Source organism: Oryctolagus cuniculus, chromosome 8 (genome assembly GCF_964237555.1).
Source record: "Oryctolagus cuniculus chromosome 8, mOryCun1.1, whole genome shotgun sequence".
Taxonomy (NCBI): domain Eukaryota; kingdom Metazoa; phylum Chordata; class Mammalia; order Lagomorpha; family Leporidae; genus Oryctolagus; species Oryctolagus cuniculus.
In genome coordinates, this window is record NC_091439.1 from 1,455,579 (window position 1) to 1,472,942 (window position 17,364).

At 59.8% G+C, this 17,364-nt stretch overlaps 1 protein-coding gene across 2 annotated transcripts in view; it reads left to right on the top strand.

Moving 5' to 3' along the window:
• The first annotated feature begins 16,166 nt into the window (after positions 1 to 16,166).
• GFRA2 (GDNF family receptor alpha 2) overlaps positions 16,167 to 17,364 on the top strand; it is a 68,282-nt gene continuing 67,084 nt past the window's right edge. The window contains exon 1 of one of the 2 annotated variants that reach the window (XM_070047336.1): positions 16,167 to 16,916. In XM_070047336.1, the coding sequence (XP_069903437.1) occupies positions 16,877 to 16,916 (40 nt within the window). In that variant the 5' untranslated portion in view covers positions 16,167 to 16,876. The remainder of the gene's footprint in view (positions 16,917 to 17,364) is intronic. The other variant, XM_070047337.1, reaches the window with a different exon arrangement.

Genomic DNA, 17,364 nt, shown 5'->3' on the forward strand with positions numbered 1-17,364 from the left:
CTCCCTGTGGGTGGCAGGGATCCAGCTACTTGAACCAAGGAGCCAGGATCTGAAACAGGAGCAGAAGCAGCCTGGAACCCAGGCACTGTTGTGCGGTGTGGGATGTAGGCACCTTGACCTGGTTAACCACCAGGCCAACTGCCTGCCCATGCTTGTTCTTTCAACGTTAAATAATCACAGTACAAACAGAGCCAAGCCCTCTTGGACAAGGGTGTCAGGTGGGTAGGGTGGGGGTGGGGCAGGCCTCTGGCCCCTGTGGGGAGGTGGAGGTATTGGTTGCAGGGGGATTTCAGGGTCCTCCTTTACATTTGAAGAGCCTGTGATGGCCTGAGGGTCCCGCCACATCCCATAGGAGCACTGGCTGCAGTCCCTGCTCCGCTTCTGCTCCACCTCCCTGCTAATGCGCCTGGGAAAGCAGCAGAGGATGGCCCAAGTCCTTGAGCCCCTGCCACCCACCTGGGAGACCCGGATAAAGCTCCTGGCCTTTCAGCCTGGCCCAGTCCTGACAAGGGCGGCTCCCCGAGCTCGCGGAGTGGCTGGGTGGACCGCAGTGCTCCTGCGAGGTCTGCCGCCCTGCCTGGCAACACCTTGAGTTCTCCAAAAGCCGCTAAAGCGACAGCCTTGGATGCCTCTCCACTGGAAGCTGGAATTCCTGGTGCTGAGAGTCCCTGCCCCAGGCTGCGGCGCCTCCCGGGAGGCCAGCTCTTCCTCTGTCCTGGGAGAGGCCCGAGCCAACAGGTAGGGAGGGACATTGCCTGCTGGGGTTCTCTCGGCCCTGGTGGTCTCCACGGACAGACAGACGTTCCGCCTGCTGGGTCCTGACCTGGCTCCAGTGTCCTGGGAGCACCATGCCTCCTGCAGACAGCTCCCTCGCCTCCTGCAGACAGCTCCCTCGTCTCCTGGGCACCGGGAAGCGGGCAGCCGCGGGCCTCTCTCCCAAGCCAGCGTGGTCTGAACATGAACCTTCTGGAGAGGGGAGCAATGCCAAGTCCTGTTCCGGCTGTGGAGAGGCGGCTCCCTCTTCTGCTGTCCTTACGGGAGGCCAAGTGGCTTTCCAGTTCCCCTGCTCCTCCGGGACTCCCCAGGACTGACCTCCAGGGCAGGAGTCTCACTGGCACCAGCTCTGCCAGCAGTAAGGGTCTGGGAAAGACCCCATGGCGGGAGGGGTGGCAATGAAAGAGACGGAGGCACCAGTGTGGGTCCAGGACTCCAAATCAGCCTGAGGTGGGGGAGGAGGGGAGTGGGAGGGAGTTTGGCTGGAGGCGAGCCGGAGCCCCAGCAAGGAGAGCCCTGAGTTCGGCTGTGGTGAGTCACTGCCACCCCCACGTCCAGGGTCCCGGCTGGTGTCTGGGGCGTGTCTGGCCAGGGGTACCTGTGCTTGTCAGGGAAGAAGGCAGGAAGTGAGGAGGCGGTGGGACAGGTTGGAAGGAGTGTGTCATCAAGTTTATTTGTTTTATTTGAAAGGCAGAGAGAAAGAGAGAGAGAGAGGCTCTTCCATCTGCTGGTTCATTCCCCAAATGCCTGCAACAGCCAAGGCTGAGCGGGCTGAAGCCAGCAGCTGGAACTCTCTCTGGGTGTCCCTTGTGGGTGGCAGGGACCCAGTTACTTGAGCCACCACCTGCTGCCCACCAGGGTACACGTTCCAGGAAACTAGACTCAGGAGCCGGAGCGGGGACTTGAACCCAGGCACTCTGGTGTGGAGTGTGGGCTTTCTAAGCAGCGTCTTGACTGCCGTGTTGAACTCTGGCCCCTGTGTTTGGCTTCTTGTGGAGCTGAGCCGGCAGGAACCCTTGGCTCACTTATCCAGTCCCGTGTTTCAGCGCCTGTGATCCAGCTTTGGGAACCAGTCCCGGTCAACTCGGGCACCACCATGCTGCAGGGTGATGGTGAGCGTGACGTTCGCTCCGTCCCCGCACCTCCCCTCCCCCTTCTGCCTCTGACGTCACTGAGGCTGCTGGTCAAAGGCGCAACCAGGGTTGTGCACTCAAGAGCTGTTAGCAGCCAGATGGACAGCATCAACACGAGGACGAACATCCTGGCACAGGCAGAGGGGCAGGGCCGGGCCTTGGGGGCACCTGGGACTGTGATGGTTCAGCTCCACAATGTTCAAAGCCCCAGTGTCGGCACACGGCAGCTGTGGGATCTCCAGCCTACTCCCAGAGGTCCCTGCAGCACAAATCTGGAGACCGAGAGGAAAGAGCACAGAGCAGGGAATCGAGGCCCTGCTCATAAACCAGCTGCCTCCACCACGGTGGGCAGGCACCTGCTTTTCTTTTTAAGATTTATTTATTTATTGAAAGGCAGAGTTAAGACACACACATGCACATGCACACACACACACACACACTGTTTCACTCCTCAAATGTTAGCAACAGCTAGGGCAGAGCCAGGCTGAAGCCAAGAGCTCCATCCAGGTCTCTCACATGGGTGCAGGGGCCCAAGCACTCAGGCCATCTTCCACTGCTTTCCCAGGTGCATTAGCGGAGAGCTGGATCGGAAGTGGAGCAGCCAGGACTTGAACCATATGGGATGCTGGTGTCGCGGCAGTGGCTTCACCTGCCGTGCCGCAATGCTGGCCCTTTGGCAGGTATGTGACTTCTCTCTGCCTTGCTTTACTTGACTGTCAAATGGGTATTGCATCCTCCTCCACTTGGAAGCATTGTCCCCACGTGAGGCAGCTTCTAAAAATACCTGTGATCGAAAGCGATAAAAATAAATGCAATGTGAAATCATTTTGCAATTGTACTATAAACAGTTTTCCTTGTCACTGGTAGAGATGTGGAAGTAATAGATAGGTTTCCAAATGTGTTTTCTATTTTCTTAAAAGATGTATTTATTTACTTGGAAGTCAGAGTTAGGGAGAGAGGGCACGACACACACACACACACACACACACACACACACATACACACAGAGATATCTTTCATCTGCTGGTTCACTTCCCAAGATGGCTTCAATGGCTGGCATTGGGCCAGGCCAAAGACAGAAGCCAGAAGCTTTATCTGGGTCTCCCACGTGGGTGCAGGGGCCCAGGAACTTGGGCCATCCTCTGCTGCTTTCCCAGGCGCATCAGCAGGGAGCCGGATTAGAAGTGAGTCAGCTGGGACTCGAACCTGCACCCATATGGGATGCCGGCACTGCAGACAAGCATCTTAACATGCTGTGCCACGGCGGTGGCCCCTCCAAACTTGTTTTCCTTGGCCTGCAGGGCCCTGAGGGAAGAGCAGGCCTGGTGCTGGCAGCTCAGATGCTGAGTAGGTTGCCCACTCGGTCCGGGGCTGATCTTGCCTGAGGGAGTCTGGGTGGCTGGGCAGTGGTCCTGACTTCCGGCTGCGCCGTTAACATTGACACTGATGGCTGCTCTGTGCCCGGCCCTGGGTGGGTGCCTGGACACAGGGAAGACAATGCCAGGGGGTCAAGCTACAGGGGCTCACGCAGAAGGCTCCTGGGGGCCATGCTGTCCACGTAGCTTGTCTTGAGAAAGTTGACTAACTGCTTCTCAGGTCAATTCTCCGTCCTCTTCCTCCCTCCCGGCGATACCGGGAGGATGCAACAGACCGGGCTCTGATAAGAAAAAATTGCTATGCAAATGCTAGAAATCATCATCTCCATTCAGGGCTGCTTGAAAGTGATTTCAGAAATAACGGCGCCATTAAGGATCTGGGAGCTGACATGACGGAGAGGGAGAGGGTTTGCCTTAAAGTCTCTGGCAGAGGGTTTTCTGGGGGTCTGTGCAGGATCGGGAACCCAGGTCGCAGGAGGCCCCGAACATGGAGCTTGTGGCCACCACCCAGTGGGCGTTGTAGGTGGGGAAATGGTTAGGGGGTGAACAGGGCCCCCTTGAAGTCCACATGTTGAAGTGCCAACCCCCAGTGATTCAGGAAGTGGCTGTATCTGGAGATGGGTATTTTGAAGAAGTGGTTAAGTTAAGAGCAGGTGGCTGGGCTGGGCCCGATGCACCCGGCATTCTTAGAAGAGGAAGATTTGGATGCTAGAAGAGTGGGCCCTTGGCCTGAGCAGTTAAGACGGTCAAGCCCACGTTGGCGTACCTGGGTTCCGTTCCTGGCTGCACTCCTGAGTTTGGCTTCCTGGGAGGCAGCAGGTGATGGCTCAGGTCCTTGGACCCCTGCCACCCATGTGGGAGACCTGGACGGAGCTCCCAGCTCCTGGCTTCAGACTCAACCGTGCCCTGGCTGATGCCGACACTGGGGGGGGGGGGGATAAAGCAGCAGGTGGGAGATCTCTCTTTCTCTCTCTCTCTCTCTGCCTTGCAAATCAATGAACTAATTCTGGCGGGGGCGGGGGGCAGGGATGCAGGTGCACAAAGGACCATGGGAGGACACAGGGAGCAAGCCAAGGACAGAGGCTTGGGAGACTCCCACCATGCTGGCCCCTTGATCTAGAGCCTCCGGCTTCCAGAACCATGAGAAAATTAGTGTCTGTTACATAAGCCCCCTGGCTGGCGGTGTGTTATTATGGCAGTCCACATGCAGGCTTGCGCAGCAAAGAGTGCGTCCGCGGCTTCTTCTCTGCGTTCTCAGGAGCCAGGTGCTGTGTTGGGTACCAGAGACACAAGAAAGAAAGAGGAGGATGTGGTTTTGACTCTCGGGGAGCTCAAGTGCCCACGGGGACATCATCATGGCTGCTTTCCAGCTGGGAGGTCAGATCGAGGGGGAGAAGAAGGGACCTGCCCGCCAAAGGCTTAGATGGAGAGTTGCTGACTTCAAGTGGTAGGAGCTCAGAGAAAACAAAAATAAAAGAAAGTCACAAGGGAGGGACACTAGAGGGCTGGAAGGACCTGGGAGAGGCAGATCTGGGTGGTCAGGCAAGAAGTGGCCACCCGGGGTCACTCCCGGGGGAGGCGGCTGCACTCCCGGGGGACAGGCTTCTTCCCCAAGAGCTACCACCCTCCCCAGAGGCAGGTCCCCGGCTCTCCAGCCCCTGGGGCCTGGCCAGCTTCTGCGGTTATCTGCTGCCATTTCTCCAGGCAGATGGGGACTGCTGGCTGTTCATCAAGTTAGCAATTAACAAGGAATTCATTAGGCGCCTAATGAACAAATTATTAACCCGGCAAGCCATGTCCAGCCGTGGACTGGGGAGAGAAACGGCTATTAATAAGGTCTCGGAGTGGCAGCTGCGGGTCAGCGGTTATGGCACTGGGCAGGGCGACAGGGGCCGTGGGTTCTGGGCTGTCGGCTGAATTGCTTTGTTTGGCTTTGCTTGCGTGTGTGACAGCTCCGGGAGGGAGGGTGATGGAGAATCCGATTCGGAGCCAACTTGGATGTCCCTAGCAGCAAGTGTGGACTGGAGCCTTGGGTTGTATCAACTCTAATGTTCCAGGACTCTGCCTGCCCAGGCCACTGTCAGGTGCACTGGGGTCATGGCCATCCTCTCTGTAGCTGACGAGGACAGCCGGGTCTCCACGCGTGCACGTGGGCTCCGCCTCTGTGGGTTCAGCCCATCCTGGATGGAAGGAGTTTTTTTAAAAAATGAAGTCTGAGTGGAACACCTACAGCCTTTCTTGTTGTCTTTCCCTAACCAGTGCAGTGTAACAACTGTTTGCACAGCATGTACATTGTATTAGATGTTGGAAGTCACCGTCAGATGATTTCCAAGTGTGCGGGGGGGAGGTGCATCGGCTCCAGGCAAACACTAAGTGAACCTGAGCATGGGGGAGATTTTGGTGTCTGTGGGGGTCCTGGAGCCGGTCTCCATGGAGATCTGAGTATGACTGTATTCACTCGGTGCTTGGTGGACGCCAGGAACCATGCAGAGTTGTGCACGGGGACATTCAACAAGTCCGTGGAAACATGGAAAGTAGAGATCAGTTTATTTTGGTGCAAAGAAAGTTTGAAATTCATGCATTTTTTAAATTTACTTACTTATTTGAAAGTCAGAGTTACAGAGAGAGTGGTGGGAGAGGGATATGGAGAGAGAGAGAGAGAAAGAGAGAGAGAGATCCTTCCTCCGCTGGTTCACTCTCCAAATGGCCACAACAGCCAGGGCTGAACCAGGCCAAAGCCAGGAGCCAGGGGCTTCCTCCTGGTCTCCCATGCAGGTGCAGAGGCCATCTTCTGCTGTTTTCCCCAGGTGCATTAGCAGGGAGCTGGATTAGGAGTGGAGCAGCCGGGACTCAAGCCAGTGTTCATGCTGGCATCAGACGGTGGCTTTACCCGCTATGCCACAGCGCTGGCCCCCGCAGGTTTTTCCATAGCACGCATTTCCACGAGCTTTTTGAAGACCCCTCCTGGAAGGTGTTCCCTGCGCCCAGGAAGCTTGCGGTGTGGGTGAAGACGTCTGATGTTCACACACAGCAAGCCGACGGGCGTATTCGGCCGTTGAAGACAGGGCTGAGAGCCGTGGAATTTCTGTGCACCGGGATGAGTGAGGAGGGGCTCACGGGAGGGTGGGGACTCAAGGCATGACTTCATTGTGTTTTTTCTGATTATAGAAATAGCATGTGCTCATTCCCGCAGATCTCCAAATAGAAGGCATTGGAAGGAAGGAGATGGAGATAATCTTTAATCTCATCACCCTGAGATAACTGCTGTTGACATTTCGTGTGTATCCAGGGAGGATTTTGACAGGCGGAGAGGGTGGGAGGCTGTTCTGGGTGAAAGGCAAGGCTCCGATGAAGGCTGAGGCTTGGAGAAAGGGAAGACTTGTGCTGGGCACTTTGGGGGATGCCTGGACCAGGAGTCCAGCGACAGAGTGGAATCCGGGAGGCTGGAGTTGGGGAGGGGGCTGGACTGCGGGGGTGCAAGCTGGGGCAGGAGCGAGGGAGACCAGGAGCCGCCGTCGGCAGGCCAGACACCTGCTCTGCGCTGGTCTCAGGCGATGCAAGGGAGTTTGTCGATGTAGCTGTCCTGCTTGGGAGAAATCCCGTGAGAACCTCTGTAGGAGAAAGACAGACAGACATGAGCCGGTGGCTGAAGAGCCGAACCGATCGGGGCCACGGAGGAAGAGGCAGGCTGGGCCCCGTGGTTGGTGGCGGGGTCTGCTTCAGGTGCACCAGCCACATGTCTCAGAGGGGCTGGATGTGTCCCTCCTGCAGGTGCCACCGCCTCCTCCCTTGGGAATTCTAATACACATGTTTTTTGTTTTTGTTTTTGTCGGGTAATAGTGGAGGTGCTTACGGTTGACAAGGTGCTGTTCTGTCAACCAATGAAAAGGGATAATAGATGGTCGTGGCAGACCCAGGCTGAGAGCCCAGCGTTTGGGGCTGCGGATCGGGTGCGTGTGAGTGGCTCTGGGGAGTTGCAGGGCTTGGTGGTGAAGCCAACAAACAGGTTTTGGAGACAGGGCAGCTCTGCATTCAATTTCCTGCTCTAATATTTTCCTAATTGAAGATTATGAAGAATCTTGGACTGGCTCTTTATTATCGTCATATATTAGGAACTTCATCTTTTATTATCTTCACATATTAACTGGGGCTAACAATTCAGTTGATCTCCCTGGGCTGGCGTTCATTCAGGTGGAAGAGACTGAGCACATAGTAAGCGTTCAGCTACCGCTAGCTGTGCTGAGGCTGTCTGAACGCTGTCCTCCCTTGAGGCCCAGCAGTAACCCGAGCCTCAAGGCCATTCCTTGGTTCTCTGCCGTGGCTGGTGGCTCCAGAGTTAGGTGGGACGGATGTCCTGTCCCGGGCCTGGAGGTTCCCCCAGAGGACTCCCTGATGCGCCAAGCACCCGTTCTGCAGATGCAGAGAGTTCTCCTTTGATCCGTGCCCTCCTAGGCTGGCAGCTCCCGGATCCTGTCTCAATGAAGACAGAGGTGATGTCTTCTAGATCTCCTGTCTCGGGGTCTGCTCCAGTGCAGCACACGATCAGTGCATTGTTCCACTGATGGTGGGGGGTGGGGGGGGGACGGGGAAGGAGGCGCTAACCTGAACTCAGCATGGGACAGGCCCAGGAAGGGGGCAGGGGACTCCTTCCTGCACTCTGAGACCCCCAGGCCCTGCAAAGGTCGTGGGGCTGGCCTGGCTGCCGAGCAGAGCAGGTGATGCTGTGTGTGGCTCGTGGCTGGCTCACCCGCGCTCGCTCGCACCTGTGCAGCCCAGTCAAGGCCTCCTGGAGTGCTCGTTAGCAAGCGCAGCATCAGCCAAGGCTTCCTGCTTCCCCACTCCCGGCTCCTCCTGGCGGCGGCGGGCGGGGGGCTTTCTCACTCTCCGTCCCACGTTCAGTCCTGGGTCCAGGGAGCGCGTCTGGGGGAGGGAGGTTCAGCAAGGCTGGTGAGCAAGGCCCTGTGGCCCGCAGGGTTGTCAGGAGCCAGAAACCCTGCGGAAGCCGGCGTTTGTCCTAATTAGCTGTCGGCTCCCACGGGGCTGCTGGTTTTTCTTGGCCCAGCAAGTCTTCTCCCACAAGCCCCCTCCCTGTCGGTGCCCCTAAGGGAGGTGGGAAGCTCTCCCTTACCTGATGAGCCGTAAGGACACCCCCACTAGATTCTCACGGTGTCAGCCATGGGGCAGCCAGTCCCCAGTGCCACAGACCCCAGACCGGGCGGACCGAAATCCATGGAGCCAGCACCCGCGGCAAGTGCATTAGGTGGCTGCTTGTAGCCGCCTGGGGCCCTGCATCTAGAAGTCTCCGCTGTGATGGACGGACGCAGGGCGAGGGAGTGGCGGGAGCCAGCACGCTTACCTTCTGCGGCTCATGCCAGTCCCTTCTCCTGTTTTCTCCCATCAGACAGCCATCATCCTGCCTGTCTTTAAAATGTGCATGTGTCAGGGAGGAGGAACAAGAAGCTATTGAAGAATTCAATAACTGATTGAGATTGATTGCCAAAAAAAAAAAAAAAAGGACCATTATCAGTTTTGCTGGTTCTGGAAAGCAAGGTACTGACAAGGCAGGATAAATCGATCAGCCCTTTGCTGAGGCTGTTTAGGAGAGAGGCGGCTGCCCTGGTGGCAGTGGGCTGAGAGGCAAAGGGTCCACTTGGTTCATTGGCAAACCTGGAGCCTGCACCCACTGGCTCGAAAGTCCCCGGCGATGGGGCCACCAGGGGAACGGACACAGGGAGGTGCTGGCTGTGGGTGGTAGCACGACTGGCTGAACCCTTGTCTTTTGATCAGAACCCCCCCCCCGGGGGGGGGCTATGGCTGCAGACGGCTTGGGTCCCTTAATAGAGGCGCCTGCTGGCCCGGCCCTGCTGCCAGGTGCCTGTGGGCTGTGCCTCTGTCGTCATCAGGAGGGTGGAACTAAAGTTTCAGCTTCTTTTTAAAGATGTGGTTATTCTGTGTGTTTATTTGTAAGGCAGAGTGACAGGGAAGACACACACAGACACACACACACACACAGACACACATCTCCCGGAATGGCTGTAACGGCCAAGGCTGGGCCAGGCCAAAGCCAGGAGCCAGGGACTCCAAGGGGGTCTCCTCTATGGGTGGCAGGGCTCCAAGGATTAGGGCCGTCATCTGCTGCCTTCCCAGGTCCCTTAGCAGGGAGCCGGAGTAGCTGGGACTCGAACCCAGAGCTGACTCTGATATAGGCATGATGGCACTACATGTGGGGGCTTAACCTGCTGCACCCCAACTGGGCCCCTCGGCTTCTTCCGGCTGTTGGGGTGACTGGACCAGAGGGTGGGGGAGGTTCTTACGCCCACATGTAAGAAGCAGGCAGTTGGTCTCGAGGATCGACGAATCTGACGCCCACTACTGTGCTAAGCCTGTACAGCATTAGACTTTAAAGTCAGGCGCATAAGCCAGTCTGGGCTGAAGCAGAAGAACTTAAATGGTGAGAAATCCTCTGGTCAGATTTATCAATTTTTCCTAAGGAGAGCTGAAGGCGGTGGGGGTGGGAGGGGGAGAGAAGTGTTTAGGTTGTGGGTGAGTTGGATCCCAGCAATGCCAGGCACACGGACAAGTGGTTGGAACCAGGCTCAGTGACCTTGAGCCCAAGCCCCTGCGCTGGGTGCTGTCGGCTAACCCTTTCTGAGCACTGGTTATTGTGCCAGCCTCTGGGGATGTGGCGATGGGCAAGAGGCCCGGAGCTTTGGGTGGGGCGAGGAGTCCAGACAGAGGGGCACGCGCAGTGGGGTCCCACGGCCTCCGTTTCCCCTCTCATGGAAGGATAATGCTCCCCTTTACCTGGGCGCGAGCCAGTCAGGGCTCCACCTTCCGTCCCAAACCCCTTCTGAGCTGCCCTCCAGACCCCAGATGAGGCAGGTCCCTCTGACAGTCCATCTCAGAGGCCCCTCCCACCTGCTGAGCTCGGCTAAATAAAGACACAGCCCCTGCAGGGAGCCCAGGGCTGAGAGGGCTCCTGGAGGGCACCAGGCAGCAGGGGCCGGCTCCCCACGGCTTGGCAGAAGCAGTCACTCCCCTGATTCTGCCTTGACCTTGGGTAACCTGGCAGACAGCCAACACCCGAGCGCTGGTGTGTGTGTGTGTGTGTGTGTGTGTGTGCACGCGTGCGCATGTGTGTGCCTGCAGGAGGGAGGCCATGGGGTTGTTCCAGGCAGCTGGGGTCTGCCAAGCGCAGTCCTGGCATCAGGATGAGGCTGGGGCGTGGCTAACGCGGTGCCAACCACAGATGGAACAGGGTGTAGTCAGGGCAGCGGGAAGAGGCCAGGCAATGCGCAAGGGGTTTTTAGGTTTCTGATTGTTCCAGAGAAGGGTAGGTGAGCAATGGGATCTCTGGGGAAGCCTTGGGTGCCTTCTCTCTGCCTTCCACCATCTCTATCCTGTGCAGGACGTAGCAGAGAGGCCTAGCTGTTCCCACGGGATGGGATGCTTCTTTTGGGCCTGGGAGCAGGGCTGGGTGCGGTGTGGAAGACCACTTTTGAGTCTGGGCTCTGCGACCTGGCTGGCTGCAGTGTGGTGACCTTGACCATGGCATGGGCCACCTTAAGCGGGGGTTTGTTGGTATAGGAGGGAAGCTAATTCTGCCACGCTTACCTCCCAGGAGTCAGGGCGCTGGAGATGGTGGGTGTAGCAGGCACTCTGAGCTGTGGGGTACTGATGACTTCTGGTCAGAGGGGAGCAGGTTCCCTGCACCTGAATCTCTTCCTCCCCTCCTGCGGGGGCAAGGGCTAGCAGGCTCCTGCCTCTCTAATGGGCACCTGGGGCGTGTGGGGCTCTCCCAGTGGGATGGGTGGGGCTGCAGAGAGGCCCCTGGGGCTCTGGGGAGAGCTTGGTAAAGCCAGCCCCCTCCTCCCCTACCTCTAAAAAGGATGATGACCGCACTGAGCACATTGACTGAAATCAATTAGCGCAATCAATGCCCCTGAGTGCAGCGTGCATCTCCCTTCCCCCCCAGCGCCCACTCTGCCCCAGGGCAATGCTCTCTCCAGGGGGACTTACTCCTGCCTGCTCTGCACTCCCAGGCTGGCTGGCTCCTTCCAGGCTGGGCCTGGGGCGATGTGCAGTGATCCTGGGCCAGGGAAATGTTGGTGAGATCACCCTGCTGTTAGGGGAGAGAGAGAGAGAGAGAGAGAGAGAGAGAGAGAGAGAGAGAGAAAGAGAGAGAAGCCGACCAGGTTGCTGAGTGCCGCCTCGGATCGCCAAGGATTGGGACCAGGAAGATCCTGAACTCCCAGGCCCCCCCCCCCCCCCCCGGCCTGAGTGTGCATCCTGGTTCTGCTGGTGAGCTGAGGCGAGTTAACCGGCTTCTCTCGCCCCAGTTTTCTCCTTTGTGACACGGGGCTATCAGTCGTCCCTAGCGTCTTCTCCCAAGGCTGGTGACTCCTTAGTTTTGCCAATGACAACACCTGGAAAGTCCAGGCTGGCCACTTTCCCCGGCCCAGCCACCCTCTCGGCAGACACCCGTACCCTCCCCCTCTGCCCCTGTGTCCAGCCATCACCAACATTCTGCTGACTCATCTGTGTCCACCCTCCCCCAGTCGGGCTGGCTGTCACCTCCAGCCTGGCGCCCTCCTCACCTCCAGCTGAGACCTCCAGACTAGGTCTCGGCTTTCCACAGTCTTCCAGAACCCCATTCTCCTCCTGCCACTCACCTGCTCCGAGCCCACGACGGCAATGCTTGGTCCTGCGCCGTGCACCCCTGGCTGCACCTTCCAGATCTCCCACCAGGCCCGGGGCTCCTTGCTGGGTCTGTGGTGTCCGGCGAGGCACCTTTTGTCTTCTCACTCCTGGTTGATTTTGCTGCTGTGGCACGAGGGAACCCTCAGCCTTCTGAGGCTGTCCTCAGCCTCTGGGGCTGTCCCTGCTCCTCCACTCTCCTTCCACTGCACAAGACAAAGGGGACCAGAAAGGAGAGACCAGCGTCTGTGCTCTCTCCCTGCCCCTGGTGTTAGAGGCTTTTGGATTTGTTCTGGGGAGAGCAGGCGCTCATCTGCCTGGGAGCCTGGGAGCCTGGGAGCCTGGGAGCCTGGGAGCCTGGGAGCAGCAGGGCTGGGCCTGGGAGAGCTACATGGAAGCTGCAGGCTCCCAAGGGTGTGTGAAAGGGTGCCCATGAACCAACAGCTGTTGCTTGCACCTGTGGGGACACCACCTCTTCTTCCGTGTGATTTACTCTTTTTTTTTTTTTAAGATGTATTTGAAAGACAGAGTTACAGAGACAGGTGGAGACAGAGAGAGAGGTCTTCCATCCGCTGGTTCACTCCCAAATGGCTGCAATGGCCGGAGCAGTGCCTATCCGAAGGCAGGAGCCAGGAGCTTCTTCCGTGTCTCCCACGCAGGTACAGGGGCCCAAGGACTTGGGCCATTCTCCACTGCTATCCCAGGCCATATAGAGAGCTGGATCGAAAGAGGAGCAGCCGGGACTAGAACCAACGCTTCAGGCGAGGGCGTTAACCCACTTCGCCATAGCACCAGCCCTGTGATTTGCTCTTGCAAGATCAGCTTCCAGCCTCTGTCTTTCAGAAAGTCGTCTTGATTTTGTGATTTTTTTAAAATCTCAGCTTCTCATTTGGTGCTGAGGTTTTATGGCCTTGTCACGGGTCCCTCGCTCTTCCCCGGGACCCCAGAGGGAAGGGGTGAGTAACTTTCCAGGAGCCAGCCCTTCAACCAGCTGCTTTGAGTGTAGACTCTCATGTAATTTCTCCAGGGGTTTGTTATTTCCAAACATTTTGTTTACTATAGTTGAAAGGCAGAGAGAGAGGGAGAGAGGGAGAGAGAGGGAGAGAGAGGGGGAGAGAGGGAGAGAGAGAGAGGGAGAGAGCGAGAGAGAGGGAGAGAGACACCTGCCATCTGCAGGTTCACCTCCCAAATGCCCACAACAGCTGGAATTGGGCCAGATCAAAAGCAGGAGCCCGGAACTCAATCCAGGTCTCCCATGGGAGTGAGTGGGTGGCAGGAACCCAAGCACTTGAGCCATCGCGGCCCCTTCCTAAGGGCTGGGTGAGCTGGAAGCTGCAGTCAGCAAACTCAAACCCTGGCACTCCCAAGTCCAACGCTGGTGTCCCAGGCAGCATCTTGATGGCTGCACCACATGTCTGTCCCATTTTGTTTTGTTTTCAATCCCTGTTTTATCGATGAAATAATTGACACTCAGAGGGTAAACCGCCTATGGCCATGATGGGTTCCTGTGTGTGTTATCATCTGCAGAATCTGGCCCAGGGGGCGCCTCTCCCACAGCGGATGCTCAGGAAATAGCCCACGATGCATAGACTATGCCTAGGCCAGAGAAGCTCAGGTTGAGAGTTGGGGTCAGCAGAGGGGCTGGGGTTGGGGGAGACCTGTGGACAGACAGGAGGGAAGAGAAGGTGTTAGGTCAGAGTGCCCTCACTCACAGCCGCAAAAAGCTGGACATGGGTGGTGGCTGCTGCCACCCACTGTCCTTGGTCTTGGCTGGCTCCAGCCCCTCTCCTGCTACCAGAATCCCATGGGAACTCAGGGGAAGCCAGCTGGGTGCTCACTGCTGCTGTCTCCACCCTCCTATGTCTGTTTCAGTGTTTTCTTCCTTTTTCTCAGCTGCCAGCACAAGAAGGTGAAAAAAAAAATCCAGACTTGGGACCGGTGCTGTGGTGCAGCGGGTTAACGCCCTGGCCTGAAGCGCCAGCATCCCATATGGGTGCCGGTTCAAGACCTGGCTGCTCCACTTCCGATCCAGCTCTCTGCTGTGGCCTGGAAAAGCAGTAGAAGATGACCCAAGTCCTTGGGCCCCTGCACCCGCGCAGGAGACCCGGAAGAAGTCCTGGCTTCAGATTGGCACAGCTCGGGCCTTTGCAGCCATTTGGGGAGTGAACCATCGGATGGCAGACCACTTTCTCTTTCCTCTCCTCTGTGTAACTTTTTCAAATAAATCTTAAAAAAAAAAAAAAAAAAAAAAAAAACCAGGCTTTTGTTGGGGACCAGAGAGGGGTGTGTTGAGCGGTACTTTTGGGGTCTGGAGTGGTGTCGGTGGAAGTCTTGTGTGGGACACCACACGTAGGACACCACAAATGGGTGCCCTGGGGCAAAGTGGCCAGGCTCCTACCTCCGGACCCCCTGCCCAGGATGGCCTGTGGCGTTCCATCCTTCCACAGCCACCTGTTTGAAGCCAGGTTTGAGAAGGGAGCCAGGAGCCCTGCTCCGATGTGAGGTCATTTCCTCCAACCAGAGGGGCAGGAGGGCAGGCAGGGGGCTCTCGCCAGCTTCAATCCCCTGGCCCGCTCAGCCAGGACCCTCCAGAGTCCGTGAGCGCCGGCCACCGCCCCTCGCCAGGGCGCGCCAAAGAGAAGGGGCGTGGGGAGCCGGGAGAAGCCGCGCTCGCGCCGAAACCGGCCGGATGGAAGTTGCTCCCTCTAGCTTTGCCAGCGAGCCACGGCGGCCGGGGCTGCGCGGGAGCCCTGGCCCGGCGCCGGCGCCCAAGTCCGCTCCCAGCGCGAGCCTCCGATTCTGAAAAGGCCTCTCTCGAGAGGCGCGACCACACAACCTTGCGCGCGGCCGGGATCCGGTTTCGGGCAGCGCGGAAAGTTGAGGCTGCCGTGTGTGTGTATGTGTGTGTGTGACAGTGTGTGTGCACGCGCGCGCGCGCCGGCCGCGCCGTAGGAGGGCAGGTGTGCGCGAAGGACCCGGCGTGCGGGGCGGCCCCCGCGTGCCCAGCCCCGTGAGGACGCCGGCGCCCCGCCGCCGCGCCCCGTGGTGCCCGCAGCCTCACTTCTTCAGCCCTTTCCCAGCCAGACGCCTCCTTGGCGTTGCTTCTGGGCGTTCATTGTAAATTCCGTGATCAAAGCACGCCGGCGGGCCCGGCCCACCGACAGATGGATCCGTCGCCCCCTGGCCGGCTGCAGGAGGGGTACCCGCGCGGAGCCTCGGGAGCCGGGAAGCCGCCAGCTGCCTCGGGACGGGCATCCCAGAGCCCAGCCGGCCGCGCAGCCCCGGCGCGGGGCGGTCTTGGGGCGCCCCCGCCCGATCCCTCCGGCGCGGTTCGGGCAGGGTCCCCGGCCTCCGAGGAGGCGGCGACGGCGTCCGGGCCGCGGAGTCTCCCCCGCCGGAGCCGGCTAGGGAAGGGGAGACCGACAGGGCTGTGAGGCTGGGGCGCGCGGGGGCGAGGGAAAGTTCTCGAGCTCCGCTTGGGGGGCCCCGTGTGCAGGTGCGCGCGGGGGCAGGCTGGGGCCGGCGGGGTGCGCGGGGGCACAGAGATGCCGGAGGAAGGGGGCACCCCGGCTTCGGCTCCCCGCCCAGGGTGGAGTCCTCTTCCAACCCCGGGCCACCAGGCTCGCTTTTTATTTTATTATTTTCCTGGAGTCCAGACCCTTCCCCCCCACTGCGCCCCTTCCCCCCCCCCCCCTGACGGCCGGATGGATCGGGCGCCCCTCAGCCTGGCCTCGGCCGCTCCGGGCCTCCGAGACCCCGCGGCTCAAGGGGCGGGGGCAGCGGCCGTGGGGGTTGGAGGGCGCAGCTGCCCGCCGCGGGGCGGGGGTGGGGGCGGGGAGGAGGAGGAGGGTGCGGACGCTCGGGTGGGTTTGAGCCCGAGCAGGACCGGGGGAGCCAGTGAGTTTCCGGCCCAGGCACCAGGTCAGTAAGGGGACGCGCAGGCGGCTGAGCGCGGTGAGCCGGCGTTCCCCGGCGCCACCGCCACCGTGTCGCCGCCGCTGCGGAGTGTCGCCGCTACGCCGCGCGCCCGCGCCCGCGCCCGCGCCCCGCGCCGCGGGCCGCCTGGGAGCCGGAGCGCCGAGCCCCGGGCGCAGGAGAGGGGCGCGGGCGCGAGAGCCGCGGCGAGGGAGCCGAGAGGGGGGAAGGGGCGGGCGGAGGGAGGAGCGGGGAGAGGGGGGAGAAGGGGAGGGAGCGAGCAGCGCGAGGGAGAGCTGGGGCGAGCGAGGAGGGAGAGGAGAGGGAGGAGGGCGAGGAAGACGCACGCAGAGCCGCTCGGTCGCTGGCATTCCATTAGAAAAAAGTGAGGCGGGCCAGGGTGAGCGGGAGGAGATATTTTTTGAATCTTTCCTTCGTCCTGGTGCGGGAAGAAGCGGTTCGGGTCTGCGGTCCGCCGAGCTCCGCGTGGATTGTGCCCGGGCGCTGACACCCGTCGGTGGATTTCGCTCCTGTGTGCATTTTATTCCGAACCCCGCCTCGCCGCCTCCTTCCAGCCCTCGGCTCGCCGACCGCCTCCCCCCCCCCCCACCTCCCCAGCCCCTCCTGGGGCGCGCGGGGGGATCGGGCCCGCGGGGACCCGCGCCTTCCCGGACGAGCGCAGGCGAGGGCTGGCTCGGGACCCGGCTGCCGGCTTACGGAGCGGACGTCCACCTAGCCGCGCGCGCGCCTGGTTCCGGTGGGCGAGGGGGCGTCGAGGGGCAGCCCGCCGCCCTCCAGCTAGAGGCGAGGATCGTAGGACTGGATCTCCATCGGGTCCGTTCGCTGGCATCTCCGCATCGGATTCGGGGCTGATTATTCCTGCTTGGCTGTTATTATTATTGCTGTTGTTGTTTTTTCCCCAAGGGAGAAAGCCAAAAAGCACAAAAAAAAAAATCCAAAAAACTGTGGGATTTATTTAACATGATCTTGGCAAACGCCTTCTGCCTCTTCTTCTTCTTAGGTGAGTACCTGCGGACGGCGAGCCTGCGGGGCCGCGCGGGACCGCGCGTTCGGGCGCCGGCGCCGAGCCGGGAAGGCGGTGGGGGGGCGGGGGCGCGCGCAGGGAGCGGGTGGGAGGCGGACGCGGGGCGCGCGCCGCGGAGCGCGCGGGGCTCCGGGCTGGGAGCCGGGCGGGCCAGGCGCGAGGGCGCGGGCGGAGAGGCCCCGAGGCGCGGCTGGCTTTGGCGGCGCAGCGCCCAGGAAAGCGGCTCGCCACAGCCCCACGGTCCCCGCACACGCACGCGCGCGCGCTCACACACACACTCACATTCGAGTGCTCTCATGCCCCCCGATCGTGGGTTCAAATTGCGACAACTTAGAGGAAAAAAAATCCAACTCTTAACCTGGAAGACGGGAGAGAAAGGAGAGGCTGTGTGGCGCGAGGGTTAATTCAGGCGGGTCCCGCCACG